This window comes from Misgurnus anguillicaudatus, chromosome 13 (assembly GCF_027580225.2).
Source record: "Misgurnus anguillicaudatus chromosome 13, ASM2758022v2, whole genome shotgun sequence".
Taxonomy (NCBI): Eukaryota; Metazoa; Chordata; class Actinopteri; order Cypriniformes; family Cobitidae; genus Misgurnus; species Misgurnus anguillicaudatus.
The window spans coordinates 4,672,885-4,686,088 of NC_073349.2; the positions used below are offsets into that span (position 1 = coordinate 4,672,885).

At 36.8% G+C, this 13,204-nt stretch overlaps 2 protein-coding genes across 4 annotated transcripts; both read right to left on the reverse strand.

The window, feature by feature from the left end:
* Positions 1–1,045: 1,045 nt before the first annotated feature.
* LOC129431486 (PTB domain-containing engulfment adapter protein 1) lies at positions 1,046–5,992 on the reverse strand. 3 transcript variants are annotated; one of them, XM_055189409.2, is made up of 9 exons: positions 5,890–5,992; positions 4,555–4,607; positions 3,987–4,049; positions 3,798–3,899; positions 2,649–2,786; positions 2,092–2,196; positions 1,952–2,005; positions 1,794–1,860; positions 1,046–1,429 (listed from the first exon to the last, which is right to left on the reverse strand). In XM_055189409.2, the coding sequence occupies exons 2-9, from the start codon at positions 4,597–4,599 to the stop codon at positions 1,380–1,382; spliced, it is 624 nt and encodes a 207-aa protein (XP_055045384.2). In that variant the 5' UTR covers positions 4,600–4,607; positions 5,890–5,992; the 3' UTR covers positions 1,046–1,379. The 3 variants fall into 3 exon arrangements, with proteins under 3 accessions (XP_055045384.2, XP_055045383.2, XP_073731796.1); XM_055189408.2 differs by having other exon boundaries at positions 1,794–1,878; positions 5,890–5,991; XM_073875695.1 differs by lacking the exon at positions 5,890–5,992 and having other exon boundaries at positions 1,794–1,878; positions 3,987–4,069; positions 4,555–4,599.
* A 1,755-nt stretch (positions 5,993–7,747) lies between these two features.
* LOC129431485 (E3 ubiquitin-protein ligase TRIM58-like) lies at positions 7,748–10,031 on the reverse strand. Its single transcript, XM_055189407.2, has 2 exons — positions 9,164–10,031; positions 7,748–8,978 (listed from the first exon to the last, which is right to left on the reverse strand). The coding sequence occupies exons 1-2, from the start codon at positions 9,914–9,916 to the stop codon at positions 8,097–8,099; spliced, it is 1,635 nt and encodes a 544-aa protein (XP_055045382.2). The 5' UTR covers positions 9,917–10,031; the 3' UTR covers positions 7,748–8,096.
* Positions 10,032–13,204: the final 3,173 nt, after the last annotated feature.

A 13,204-nucleotide genomic window follows, 5' to 3' on the forward strand; every position in this document is an offset into this window, starting at 1 on the left:
CCAGTATGATTATTTCTAGTTAGTAATTATTAATTAAACCCACTTAACATTATTATTCACATTAGGTGCATATTATTATCATAAAGATACAAATATACAATCTTCAAATGCAAGATACAGAAGTTTCCCTTTGAGGGTATCCCATCATGAAAAATAACATAATAAGCAAAACTGCCAAGAGCAAACACACTTCCCTGAACTCCAAACTCCCTGAAATGTCTTTATAAGTACTGTTGATGTGTAATTTACAATACTGCAATTAATACTGTTAAAACATCTAAACACGTATGAAAAGATCAATGATTGTTATTTACTGAAAAACAATCACAATTTTATGAGAAATTAACTTATCATTCTGTTTAGTAGTTTGTCTGTTCACTAGCAGCTGAATTGTGTGTATATATATATGTTTAAGGAATGTGAATGGTTCATTACTGTATATTATACTACATGTTGGTTCAACAGAAGTGGGAATCTTGCCCATGCCCAGCTTGAAAAAAAATCTATAAACACACTGATGTCCATTTCTGAAGTTATGTTCAGAAAGTGTTCAACTTTAATTATCTGTTTGCAATGTAATGTTATCTTTTTCCCCCTTTTACTTGATAGAGTATAGGCAAAAATCTTTGTTATAAATTACTGAACAAATCACTGGAATATTACCACTACTAGTACTACTACTATTAACAACAACAACAACAATATTAATATTAATATTAATATTAAAAATGGTAATAACAATAATGGTAAAACTACTACTACTAATAATAATAAAACAATAATAATAATGAAATTAATAATAATAATGAAATTAATGAAATAATAATAATAGTTATTATTATTATTATTATTATAAATGTTTTAAATTTTTAGCCAGTGTGGCTTTGAGTAATTTGGAGTTACATTAAAAAATAATTTTAATCAATACAAGACAATATGGGGGTGGCAACATGTAAACAAAAGAAGGTGGAGTAATGTATACCAGAGAGGGAGCAAAGCTATGATGTGGATCAGTTTAGGTGATCATATAAAAATATCGGTCTGATACAGAAAGAAAGATTTTTAAGAAAATCTTTTTATTTAGATATTATTGAGCTCTGAGTATTTGTGGTAAAATATTTACAACAAAACATCAGTTTGAGATATTGGACCCACACATGTGACTGTTTTATTAACTAACAGAATGTACAGTAAAAGCTCATATAGTGACTAACTAACAGAAACTGATCGATCTAACGTAACTCCGCCCCAAGCGTGATGTCACCACCACAGACCCAATGAAACATCACCAATTTTTTTTTACAGATTTGAAATGTCATAATAATCATATTTGTGGCATTTCAGATGTAGTTTCTCCATCTGAGTTTATTTGTTTCTACTCAGAAATTTCTTTTTAAAGGAAGTTTTTCATCCTCTGAGAAGAATCTCACTGAAACAAATCAGACAAATAAAGAGAGTTTAATCATAATGTGTCAAAGAAGATCATTTTACACATTTTTGGGGTGATTTTGTATTGAATTATTGAGATAAAAAATTCAGTTCAATTTACATTTTTAAGCTTTTAAATTACCGAAATGACAATGTATTTTCTAATGATACAGTGTATCCCAGATATTTCATCCCATAGAGTATATTTCTGTTATGTTCATACTCATACCAACCACAAAAAGTTTTAAAATATAAAATATTTAAAATATTGTAATGAGAATAATAAAGTGTGTGTTTGTGTGTGTGTGTGTGTGTGTGTGTGTGTGTGTGCGTGCGTACGTGCATGTGTGTGAGCACAAACATACCCTGTGATGTGGACTGCCCTGAATTAGATGAGACTTTATCAGTGTCTGAATCATTTTCATGAATATTCTGTACTCCATCAGCATTCTGTAAAATAAACATCTGTTTACAGGAAACCCAGGAGATCCTCATGATCAATATGATCTATATGTGTACTCACTTCTCCTCGAAGTCTTCTCTTGAGCTCAGCGTTCTCACGCTGCAGTATCTTATTCTGAACAGAAGAGGGCAATTGAATACACAATAAAAACTTTATTTAATGGTTTAAACTGTTTGTACTGAGTTAACAGGATCGGTTACCTTGTGCCTCAAAGCCTCCACCACAAGATCACGATCACTTCCTAGACTTTCATTCTGTTTACAGGCCTGGAAAGCATCACCAATAACGGACACCAACAGATGAGACTGAAATAAAGAGAGACAGAATCTAACAATCAAAACATGAACAGAAATACACTTTTACATTTGCTCAGTAATAAGTGAGTGATGATTGGATGTTCTCTCAATTCTATGTATTAAAAGGGCCCTTACACCAATAAGATGCATTTAGGTTCACAAGATCGCAAAATGAAACAAAAATTAAAGAGAGCAGCCGTTTTAGTTTTATTAGTGAAAGTCTAAAAATCGTGCTGAACACTATGTGTTCGCTCTAGAAGTCAGGACCGATGTAAAAATATTGAGCTTGTGCATTACACATTAGATCATTAGATCAGTTGTATTAAGACCAAAACGCATCTTAATACCAGGTGTAAATAGGGTCTATTTGGGTGCTATTAACCCCCTCATGTCAGATCCTTCAATGTTATTTTTCAGCTATAAATATAAATATAAATACATGTAGGATTTCAGTAACTCACAAACTTCTTGCTCTGTAAGATGTAGCAGTGGAAGACGTCTGACGCAGGGTGTTTGGCTACAAAGCCAAGGATTTTGGGCTGGGTCGGATGAACTGCGCAGAATGAGATGGAGGCCAGAGGGCACGTGTACAGCATGAACTGAAGAAAGAGAAAGTGACAGGATAAATTAAGTTGAAATACTTAAAAATAGTCCAGGACTTAAAAATATATACACTTTTCATTTTTTTTGTTTACTTCCCATCTATACATTAATGCTGTGTTTTGGGAGATATGAAGTTCTTTTGTACCTGTTTACCTACACCATTAGCTTGCTTGAAAAATAATTTTTTTTAATGAAATTCACATAAATTATGATCTAAATTTGATTTAAATTGTTTTTAGATATTGATTTAGATGTTATGTGTTGAATTTTGCCATTTGGTGTTTAGAAAAAAACATAAAAGAATTACAGTTTATGAAATAAATCATTTTGACCAACAGATGCCCATAGAGACCCATTCATTTCACTGAATGTGGCCAACAGCTCAACATCAGTACTTTAGTGATACATTTTGTGAATTTATGTTTATATAAACATTAGAAAGGACATTAAAAACAAAAATTATTTCAAATAGTAGATTTTTTTGTAGTTTTTAATGCATTTTGAAATTTTACAAAACGCCACAGAAATTTGACTGAATGTAAGTGTGTGTGTGTGTGTGTGTGTGTGTGTGTGTGTGTGTGTGTGTGTGTGTGTGTGTGTGTGTGTGTGTGTGATTGAGCATGGCTTTTCTATATTGCATTTTTGCTCTAGTACCAGGCCTACCTTTCTGTGTTAAAATGTTCAAATTTATTCTGGATGCATTGATTCTTTTGACAAAAAAAAAGGAAAAATGTTTTGTTTTTTTGCATTTCCCATTCATTTCAATTGGGGTCATTTTTACCCCCAAAGAGCCTCTTTTGGTGATTTTTTACACCTCTTTAGAACGACCGAATCAAGCCCAGTTTTTCATATGAATCTTGACAGATAATCTGGAAAAGTTTTACAAAATCTTATTCCACTGTGATGAAGGGAACCATGTTTTTTTAACTAAAGAAAAGTGGCTTGGGGGTAGATTTGACCCCAAGGGACTTATTAGCGTTAAATATCTTATGCTACAAGTCTTGTACCTTTGTCTTATGTTCCAGTATGTCAATGGCACTCCTGCTCAGAAACAGATGAACTTTATTTTTACTTTTCTTCATTTTCTCATCCACCTCTTTATTAGGATTCTTAAAAGGACAGAGAAGAAGTAGACACGTAAATAATGTGAACCTCAATCTCTATATAAGAGCACAGTGTAATGTATTTTTCCTCACCTGCACGGCATTTGTCAGTATCTGCATCCCACCTGGACTGACCACCCGGACACGACCCAAAAACTACATAAACACACACATTACTATACTATCTTTTAGGATTAAATCAAGTACACTAATGTGCTAAAGTCTTAGGCAACAAATAGATTTACAGTATACACAGAACATACAGGAAATCTACATTCAATATTAAAAGCAGGAAAAACAGCTTTGATAATCTAAATTGTGAAGTGTTTAGTGTGATCTCCTCTTATACTTGAGCAAGAACAGAAACCTTTATGATCTCTTAATCCTACAGTGAATGAAATGATATCCTAAATTTTAATCTAATGAAAAGGGCTTCAGTCAAGACATTTTGTTTATTTACTGTATTTACCGTTTCTATCTTAACTGAATAGACAAAAAGATTATTATGGATCATTCAAACTAATTATAAAACAACTAAACTGGAGGTGGCCTAAGACTTTTGCACAATATTATGTTTAAAGGATTATTTAGTACAAATGCAACATTTATTGTAACATTTATCCCAAATCTATGGTAACAAGAAACATAAACTGATACTCACTTTAACTGAGAAGGATACTTCACTGTCATCATCTATATCACTCATTTTCACCACTGTTTCAAATAAAGTAAAACACATGGTTTAAAGGGATAGTTCACCCTAAATGAAAATTCTGTCATAATATTTTCACTTTCATGCCGTTACAAACCTTTATAAATGTCTCTAATCTGATGAACACAAAGAAAGATATTTTGAGGAATGTTTGTAACCAAACCGATCATGAGTCCCACCCACCTTCACAGTAGGAACAAAGAATACTATGAAAGTCAGTGGGGTTCATGAGCGGTATTGGCTACAAAAATATCTTCCTTCATGCTCATCAGAACAAAGAAATGTATACCAGAGTCCTGCACAGGTCCATCTTTGAAGACCCACCCCTGTCCGTACCCGCAAAGTTAAAGGACAAGTTCGGTATTTTACACTTAAAGCCCTGTTTTCAGAGTGTTTATGATGAAATAGAACGTTTTTGGGCAAACACTGCCCATAGAATATCATTCAAAAAAGGCGTCTGCAACTGCCATAAACGCTTTTGGTGTGATCAGCCCCTAAGACATACAAATATTGCACATATTTTTCACCAGCCCTCAATAAGTTAATTATCCGCCCATAAATTTTAGGAATGTCACAATCCACCCGTTTTAGCCACTTTTATGCGGTTATCCGACCTGTTGAAGGACTCTGATTTATACCGGTTTGTAACAACATGAGAGCGAGTAAATGATGACAGAATTTTTATTTTTGGGTGAACTATCCCTTTAACACAGAATACCAGATGACATATTTCCATTATCTATAGCCTACTATTACAATTACATAGAGTAGTGATACAAATATTGTAGAGTTAAGACATTTAAATATGTTACATAGTTCATCATAGTTTATACCAAACTAAAGTACACAAAGGTTGCTGACTTTTAAGTATTTTGTATATTGCTATTTTTAAAGCAGCTGTTATCGGGGGGATTTAAAATGTTTGTGATGATCTAGCAGAGTAACACCACCTACAACAAAACTTCTCCTTTCGCTTAAAAAGCGTGCTTGCGTCATGAAACTATAAACAATAAATATATTAAACATGACATTTATACATTTTAAAATATGTCTTAATCAAACACTTTCGAAAAATGATTTAGTCAATTCTGAAAAAAAGTGAAAACCTTTACAAATATTTAACACAGAATAATTAAGATAAAACAATGTGCTAAAACGAAACACATTTACAAAGTGAAATCTAATTGTTACAGGATTGCATGTCTCCTTTATCTCTAACACTGAGCTATATTTTAATAGAAATTCATACATACTACACATATAAATAATCACATACACACTTACCTTTATATGAGATCTTGCCCTGATATCTTCTTCCGCTGTTCCTCAGGGTTAAAGTCGCATTAAAAACTCATGTTAATGTTTAACCAAAGAAGTTTTTCTTTTCCTTATGACACATCAAACCTGATAAGAGTCATCACTTCTGTCTGTTTATGGATGTGTGTATATTTACTCACGTAACACATTAATCACATAGCTTTCCTATGAGTAAACATCACTCTGTTTAGCTCACAATTTAATGTGCAAGTCAACTTTATTGAAGTTGTACAAAACACTAATGAGATAATAAAACCTCACAGAACCAGTAGATGGTGCTGCTGTAGAGATAATAATGCCACCTGTGTTAGTCTTTTCAAAACATACAAACTCATTTCATTAATAAACATGATTGCACAATGCTGTGGAATTTAAAAACTAAAATAAAAACTAAACTAAAACATAGCTGTCATGCCGTCAGTTGAAATGAAACTAAAAACAACCGGTTTGACAAACCGAATAAGTTCACAATCTCATAACAGGGAAGGTGTTTGGTAAGGTTGAATGAATTCCTTTGTGTGAAACCTTTCAGTTTGCACATTTGCAGTTGGGATTAAGATTCATTGTCATAGTTCATTCAAAGATAAAGACAGACAGACTTACAGACTTTCAGTTTTAAAGAGGTGTGAACAAATATCTCTGTTTATTTATTACATTTACATTTATGCATTTGGCAGATGCTTTTATCCAAAGTGACTTACAGTTCATTACAAGGTTTATTTGTATCAGTATGTGTTTTCCCTGGGTTCGAACCAATCAGTGGTGGCCGGTAACTTCCGAGGGGCGCGAATTCAACATATGTGTTCGGAGTGTCATGTGTGTGTCTCGTCATGTCAAAATATGTTTTCGTTGCTTCATGTGAACCATGTGCATCATGCGTCATTTCAAAATATGTGCCTGCTGCACACGCGTCAAAAGGGTTTATGATTACAGAGACGCTAAAAAACTCACTTAACACAAAACTCTAATTATAGATGAGATTAAAGGTGCAGTGTGTACTTTTTAGAAGTATCTCTTGACAGAAATGCAAAATAATAAACAAAACTATATTATCAGAGGTGTATGAAGACCTTTTTATAAAGAACTTTTATGTACCTTAAAATGAGTCGTTTTTATCTACATACACAGAGGGTCCCCTTACATGGAAGTCGCCATTTTGTGCCGCCATGTTTCTACAGAAGCTCTTAACGGACTCTTAACTTTTTTTACTAAGTTGTGTCCGACGATGACATGTTTTTCCGGTGGCGGCTACCGTAGCTTCTCTATGCGTTTCAAAACAAGGGGTGAGCAGTGGACTGAGCCGTTGGTTGCAACTCACATCCTCACCACTAGATGCCGCCAAAATGTACACACTGCACCTTTAAGTGAGTACCTGGCAAATGTGAGCGTCTCTTTTATCATAAACCCCTTCGAAGCATCTGCAGCAGGCTCGTATTTTGACATGAAGCGTGATGCACATAAGTCCACATGACGCACCGAACACATATTTTGACATGATGAGCCCCACACGACGGGTTAAATAAATGTTTTGACAAGCTTTGCATCATGTGCCTTTAAAAAGAAGTCACCGGCCGCCACTGGAACCCACAACCCATTGCACTGCTAATGCAACGCAAACCACTGAGCTATTTATTTATTTCTATTTACTTTTTAATGCATGCCATAAAAAAATTCCCTTAAGATTGATAAAAATATGCAAGGATGTTCAAATTATATCTCACATAATTTATGCACTCCAATCTCTTCAGATCCCAGTCATTCAAGTTTATCACTGTAAAGGTGAAACTTCTGTGAAATATACATCAGATGTTATGACATCCACTGGTAAGAATTCACTGTATTTATTTAAACCATATGAAAAGTTGTGTTGCTCGGGTAAAGCGCTGAATGAGGTACATTGTTCACGATGTTACCTGCATTAAAGATTCATCTATTTCTGTCTGAGGGCAACCAGACCGTACAATAAAATCTAAACAGAGATGATTTGATAGCTGAGCAGCACTGAGATATTAATGTTTGTCATACAAACACAGCACTCACAGTTTCAACAACAGGAAATCATTTGAGGTACTATTTCTACTGGAAGATTCTCGTATATATCATGATTTCTTTATTATTCGTTCTTGTTGCCAAACATGTTATGTGAAAGTGAAAACTGAAAGTGTGTGCATCAGTCAAACTCCACTCAGCAGTGTTATCCAAGAATCCTCTGACGTCGAGTGAATGCCAAATGCAGGGTAGACTACATCCCTGAAACCCCCACTGAACGTGTAAAGATGTTGCTTTCGTCCACCGTGACCCGTGCTGTGAAAGGCGACGATTCCTGCTTCGTAATCCAGGGTCACCTCGACCCGCTTCGGTGGCACGATTAGCCCGTCGCATATGGCCACGTTAGCCGAGTCGTGGCTTGCCGTAAGCTTCTTGTTCTTCCACTGCAGCCTCCAGGAAGCGGCGTTATGGCCCAGCTTGCTGTGGTCACCTTTCCGCGGGATGCTTTTGTAGCACAGACCCACGGACCACGTGCACCCGGGGCCGATCTCCACCGTCCACATGTGAACTCCGGCAGAGAAACCCTGAGAGCACATGACCTGAGAGACCGTGGAGAAGCGTTCGCTCTGGTCCTTGCCGCTGCCGCTCCTCATTCCGGCGCACTGCTTTACAGTTTTGAGATCGGTGGAGAGCAGAAGGCCAGCGTGGGCTGTGGCCGGGTTGAAGGTCAGGTCTAGAGGGTTCATCAAGCTGTGGAGAGAGTCCAGCAGGAGGCTCATGTCAGCACGAAAGGTGTCTGTGCGCAGGGCGGAGCGCAGGTTTTTGGCATCGGAAGGCTCTTGGGTGGGTAGGCAGGGGATGGTGGCGTTGGCAGCCTGACGGACCCTCGCCTCGATGCTGAGGTACTGTTGGATGAAGAGGAACTCGGAGGATTCAGAGAGAACCTCGGTGGTGGTTTGGTGAGCTTCCTTCAGCTGCCGCTGACAGCTCTCCAAATCGTTTCGATTGGCCTGCCAGCTTTTGTCGCGCAAACGAAGCTCATCGTCCATCAAAGTGCTCATGCGACTCTTGTAGAAAATTACATATAAACAGAGCGAAAGCAAGTTACCGCAACGTGATTGTATGGCGTCAACACTGCTATAGATGTGCTTCCTACATAACTGATGGTGACATTTTATTGGCAGAAGAGAAGACTTTCACACCATAACTAACATTCACTTTTCTTACTTGCTGTGACTGTGTTTAAACATACCTTGTATGCACTTATCAGTGTACTCATGTTATCCAGGAGCATGTTTGCTCTGGTCACCAGTTTGCCTTCTGCGTTGTCAGCGGGTCCGTCTCTTTCGCTGGCATTTTTCAGCAGAACTTCAGTCATTTGTAGCTTGTTAAACACGGCCTTTCCCAGCCCTTCCAGGACCCTCTTCATCTCCCCCTTCGCCACTTCAAACGTCTTGACATCATGGTTCTGATGGGTCCCCTCTATCACACAGTCTGAGCAGAGGAACAGCCGCTCTTGCGCGCACATGTATTCCGTGGTCTTCCCGTGCACCGGGCATCTCTTCCCATCCCGCTCGGCGTTCAGCTCCACTAAAATGTGCCCTTTGGAACTGTGTCGCTCCTCGTGCCGCTGAAGGTGGCCGGAGCAAAGCGACATCTCACAACGTGTGCAAAACTTCACTGCGGCCACAAAATCGTCCAAACACTGGTCGCACGGCTTCGAAGGGCCTCCTTTCAGACCGCCACTCGATGTGGCCACCAGGTAACCGTCCACGATGCCGCTGAGTTTGAAGTTCCTCGGCAGAGCCTTTGGGCTACCGTACTCCTCCCTGCATTCCGGACAACGACTCGAGTTCTTAGGATCTTCTGCATTGGCTGCATTTTGTATACATCCCAGACAGTAATTGTGTCCGCAAGGAAGAGCCACGGGGTCACGGTAAAGCTGCAGACAGATCGGGCAGCTCAACTCTAAAGTCAGACGCTCTTCGGGTTTACTTAGAGACATGTCTGCTCGTTCTCAGCAAATGCCCTACTGCACGTACACCTGTGAACAGAAAACAATCAGATACCTGCTCACCCGGTTATGATCCTGCAGTGCCACATTCCCGGTACGAACACCTTGCAGGGAAATCCGAATGGTTCATTAACTGTAAAGCAGTATGAGAATGCGGTATAGCGACAAAATATTTATAGACAAAACAAAAATCTATGATGGATGAAATGAAGCAATGTCAGACGCTTTCGTCCTGTTCAACAGAACATTCTGGACCTTCAGATGGTCATAAGGAAACCAAAGGAAGTTCAATACAAAACATGTGTTATGCTTTTCCGTGTTTATAGTAAACACTTCTTCCTCAGTGTGTGGCTTTTTTCTGCCACATCTAAAAACCTTCTGAGTTCTGCATCCTGTTGTGCTAACCAGAAAAGTTTGGGGCGCAAGGCCTCTCTGAAAGAAACTCAAAATCAAACTGAGCTGAAATACGCAGACATACAGAGCAACACAAAGTTTAATATTTCTTAATAAAGACATTCAGGTCATTATAGATAAACATTATGTATAAATATAAAGCAAAATTATGTTTCTGCATTACCAGATTTTTTAATAACGTAATTCGCAAGTAAAATTTTTGATGTCAACAGATTAAATATTCATTGAACGAGAGCACAGCAATGCAAACATAACTAATGTTAAAAATATCAAATCTTCTCTAAGTCAATACTGTAAGATGCTGTTGTTTGACGTTTGGGAGACTTTCACATGTTGAGATCAAAGAGAGAAAAAATCTCTCTTGTCAAACTCTGGCATGAAGAAACTGTAAAACTGCTGCAGGGAGGCTTTAACCAAATCCTTGAGGATATTTACAAGATCAGAATTATCATCGAGATATAACTCTAAAAGCCAACGCAAATCTGTGCTTTGAACTGTAGCGTTCATTTAAACTGAACGAGAAGAAACGCCTTTTGAATGCACTTTACAAAAATGTTTGTGTAAAACTAATTGTGCAGAACTCATCCGAACATTCAGGTGTTGCATTTACTTATCATCTACAAACATTCACCACGATCAAAATTATTTTTTTACATGTTGACGCAAAGAACGGTCAAAACCTCAAAGCTGTTCTTTTCTATACAAAACAACAATGTGCTTATTTAATCTCAATCCATTTAATTTAGAACAGCAAATATGTTCTTTTATCTGTTGTTAAACAGATTGTTTTGCATTTGTATTGTTTGGATTTGTTTTAAAGGAATCTGTTCTTTCTCACAGAAATGTCACAAATTCTTACTGGCTATGTGATGCATATTTGAACACATTGAATTGGGAGTGAAGGCACCAGGCAGAATTCAATTCTGAATATCATGCATCTCTGAAATGCCTTAATAAAATACAATATACAAGCACACTGACTGATTCTAGTAAGCATTAGATTTATTTCTCTATAACATAACAGTGGATAAAATATAGGCAAAAAATATCTACAGTATTGTATGCACATTGGTTTCCAAAAGTCTAAGAGCTCTTATGAGAATGCTTTTAATTTCATGCATATTTTTTATTAATTAAAACTTTTATATGAATGTTCAAAATATTTACTATGTTGCTCTGAATCACAAACATAGACACAAATTTTCTTACATTTGACCTAAAAATATAGGAATCCTAAACAATCTGCTTATTTCCATCCTCAGACTTCACATGTTTGCACAAAGCCAGAGCAAAATAATCAAAAAGAAAGCAGGTACAGATTTTATGGCTCCCGCAAGGATCAAAATAAAGGTTTAGGGTTCAAATGTTAATAATATTTAGTCTATAGTAATTACAATGAGCTTAATTCATGAACAACAGAAGTTAATGGGATGTCTTTACTATGACATAAAAGCATATGTGTTTTGTGTGTATCCTTATAATAAAGATGAAACTGTAATTTCCATTGAAAGGCAGTTTAGGATTTAAAGAGACCACTGCTTTCCTCAGTGCTTGTTAAAGGATCTGTAGAGTCTGCAGGTAATGGGAACCCTTACCCAGCAATAACAGACGCTTTGATGTGGAAACGCTATTAAATCAATGTACGCTTTCCCCTCCTCCTACAGGAACAAACATAAGAGTGACGGAGCAGAGCGTTTCACCAAAACCTACCACACAACACTGCCTCTAAAATTTAATTACACCATTATAAAAAAATTCAAACAAAGGTGCAGTATACACTGCAATACACATGGGAAACAAGGGCACTTGGCTGATGGTCATTAGAGATTTAAGTTGATTGAAAAAAGCTCACCAAAAACATTTGGGGAAAAATCTTTTTTACATAATTAACACAAAAAAATAAAAAACCTAACCCTAACCCTTACCTAACCCTAACCCTAAAAAAACACAAAATTGCGCTATTACTGATACAGTATTTATCTTCAGATTTATGCTGACACCTAGAGGTGTTGATGCATCATACAAAAACAATTTATTAAAAAATATGCCATTCACATTCAGTCACAATTCATTTTACAGGTGAAAGTGTTTGATAATATAGCAGTGGATTCAGTGCTTTAAGTGGCCCAAAAAAGGTGCCGGTACTCTATTATTATTGTTATTATTATTATTATTATTGCTAACTCGAGTACTCCTCTAAGGTAACAATAACTATATTGAAGGGGTTTTATATACAATAGTCAACAGATGACCGTGTAAAAAATAATAAATAATTTTTTTCAACACGTTTAAATGATAAAACTAGCTTGAAAAAAGCTTTAAAGTGACACTAAGACCATCTCTATGGGTTCAAGAATAACAAAATACTTGCCATTTGAAACTCGAAAGTCATCACTTTATTTTGTCCCATTGTTTTCCATTTTGCTGGTGGTAGAACTCCCTTGTGCGTCGTTCAAATTCATTGAAATTTCATTCACTTGTAGATTAGCAATTATAAACCAAATGTATATTACAGTTTAAGAATGTTTTTACTAGTGTCGAGGGGAAGCAAACTGACAGTTGCGACAGCAGAGATTTTCACGTACCTACAAAAGGGTATTGGAAAAAGCTTGCGTCTGACCAAGCAGCTATGGTTGCGCGTTTCACACACAAACGCACACCTCCCCGGACCACATTTAGTTATTGACACTGACAGTGGCAAAAGCAACGCATGCGCTTTTAACTTGTAAAACTCAAGGGTGTATGGGTAATGTAGTCTCTGCTCTGGGTGGGACAAATTAGGAAGCGTGCATTGTGAAGGGCACTCTGAAAAGCGGCAGCGCAGCCAAAGGATTAAAACCCTTGACTTAAACAGATGTGCAAATG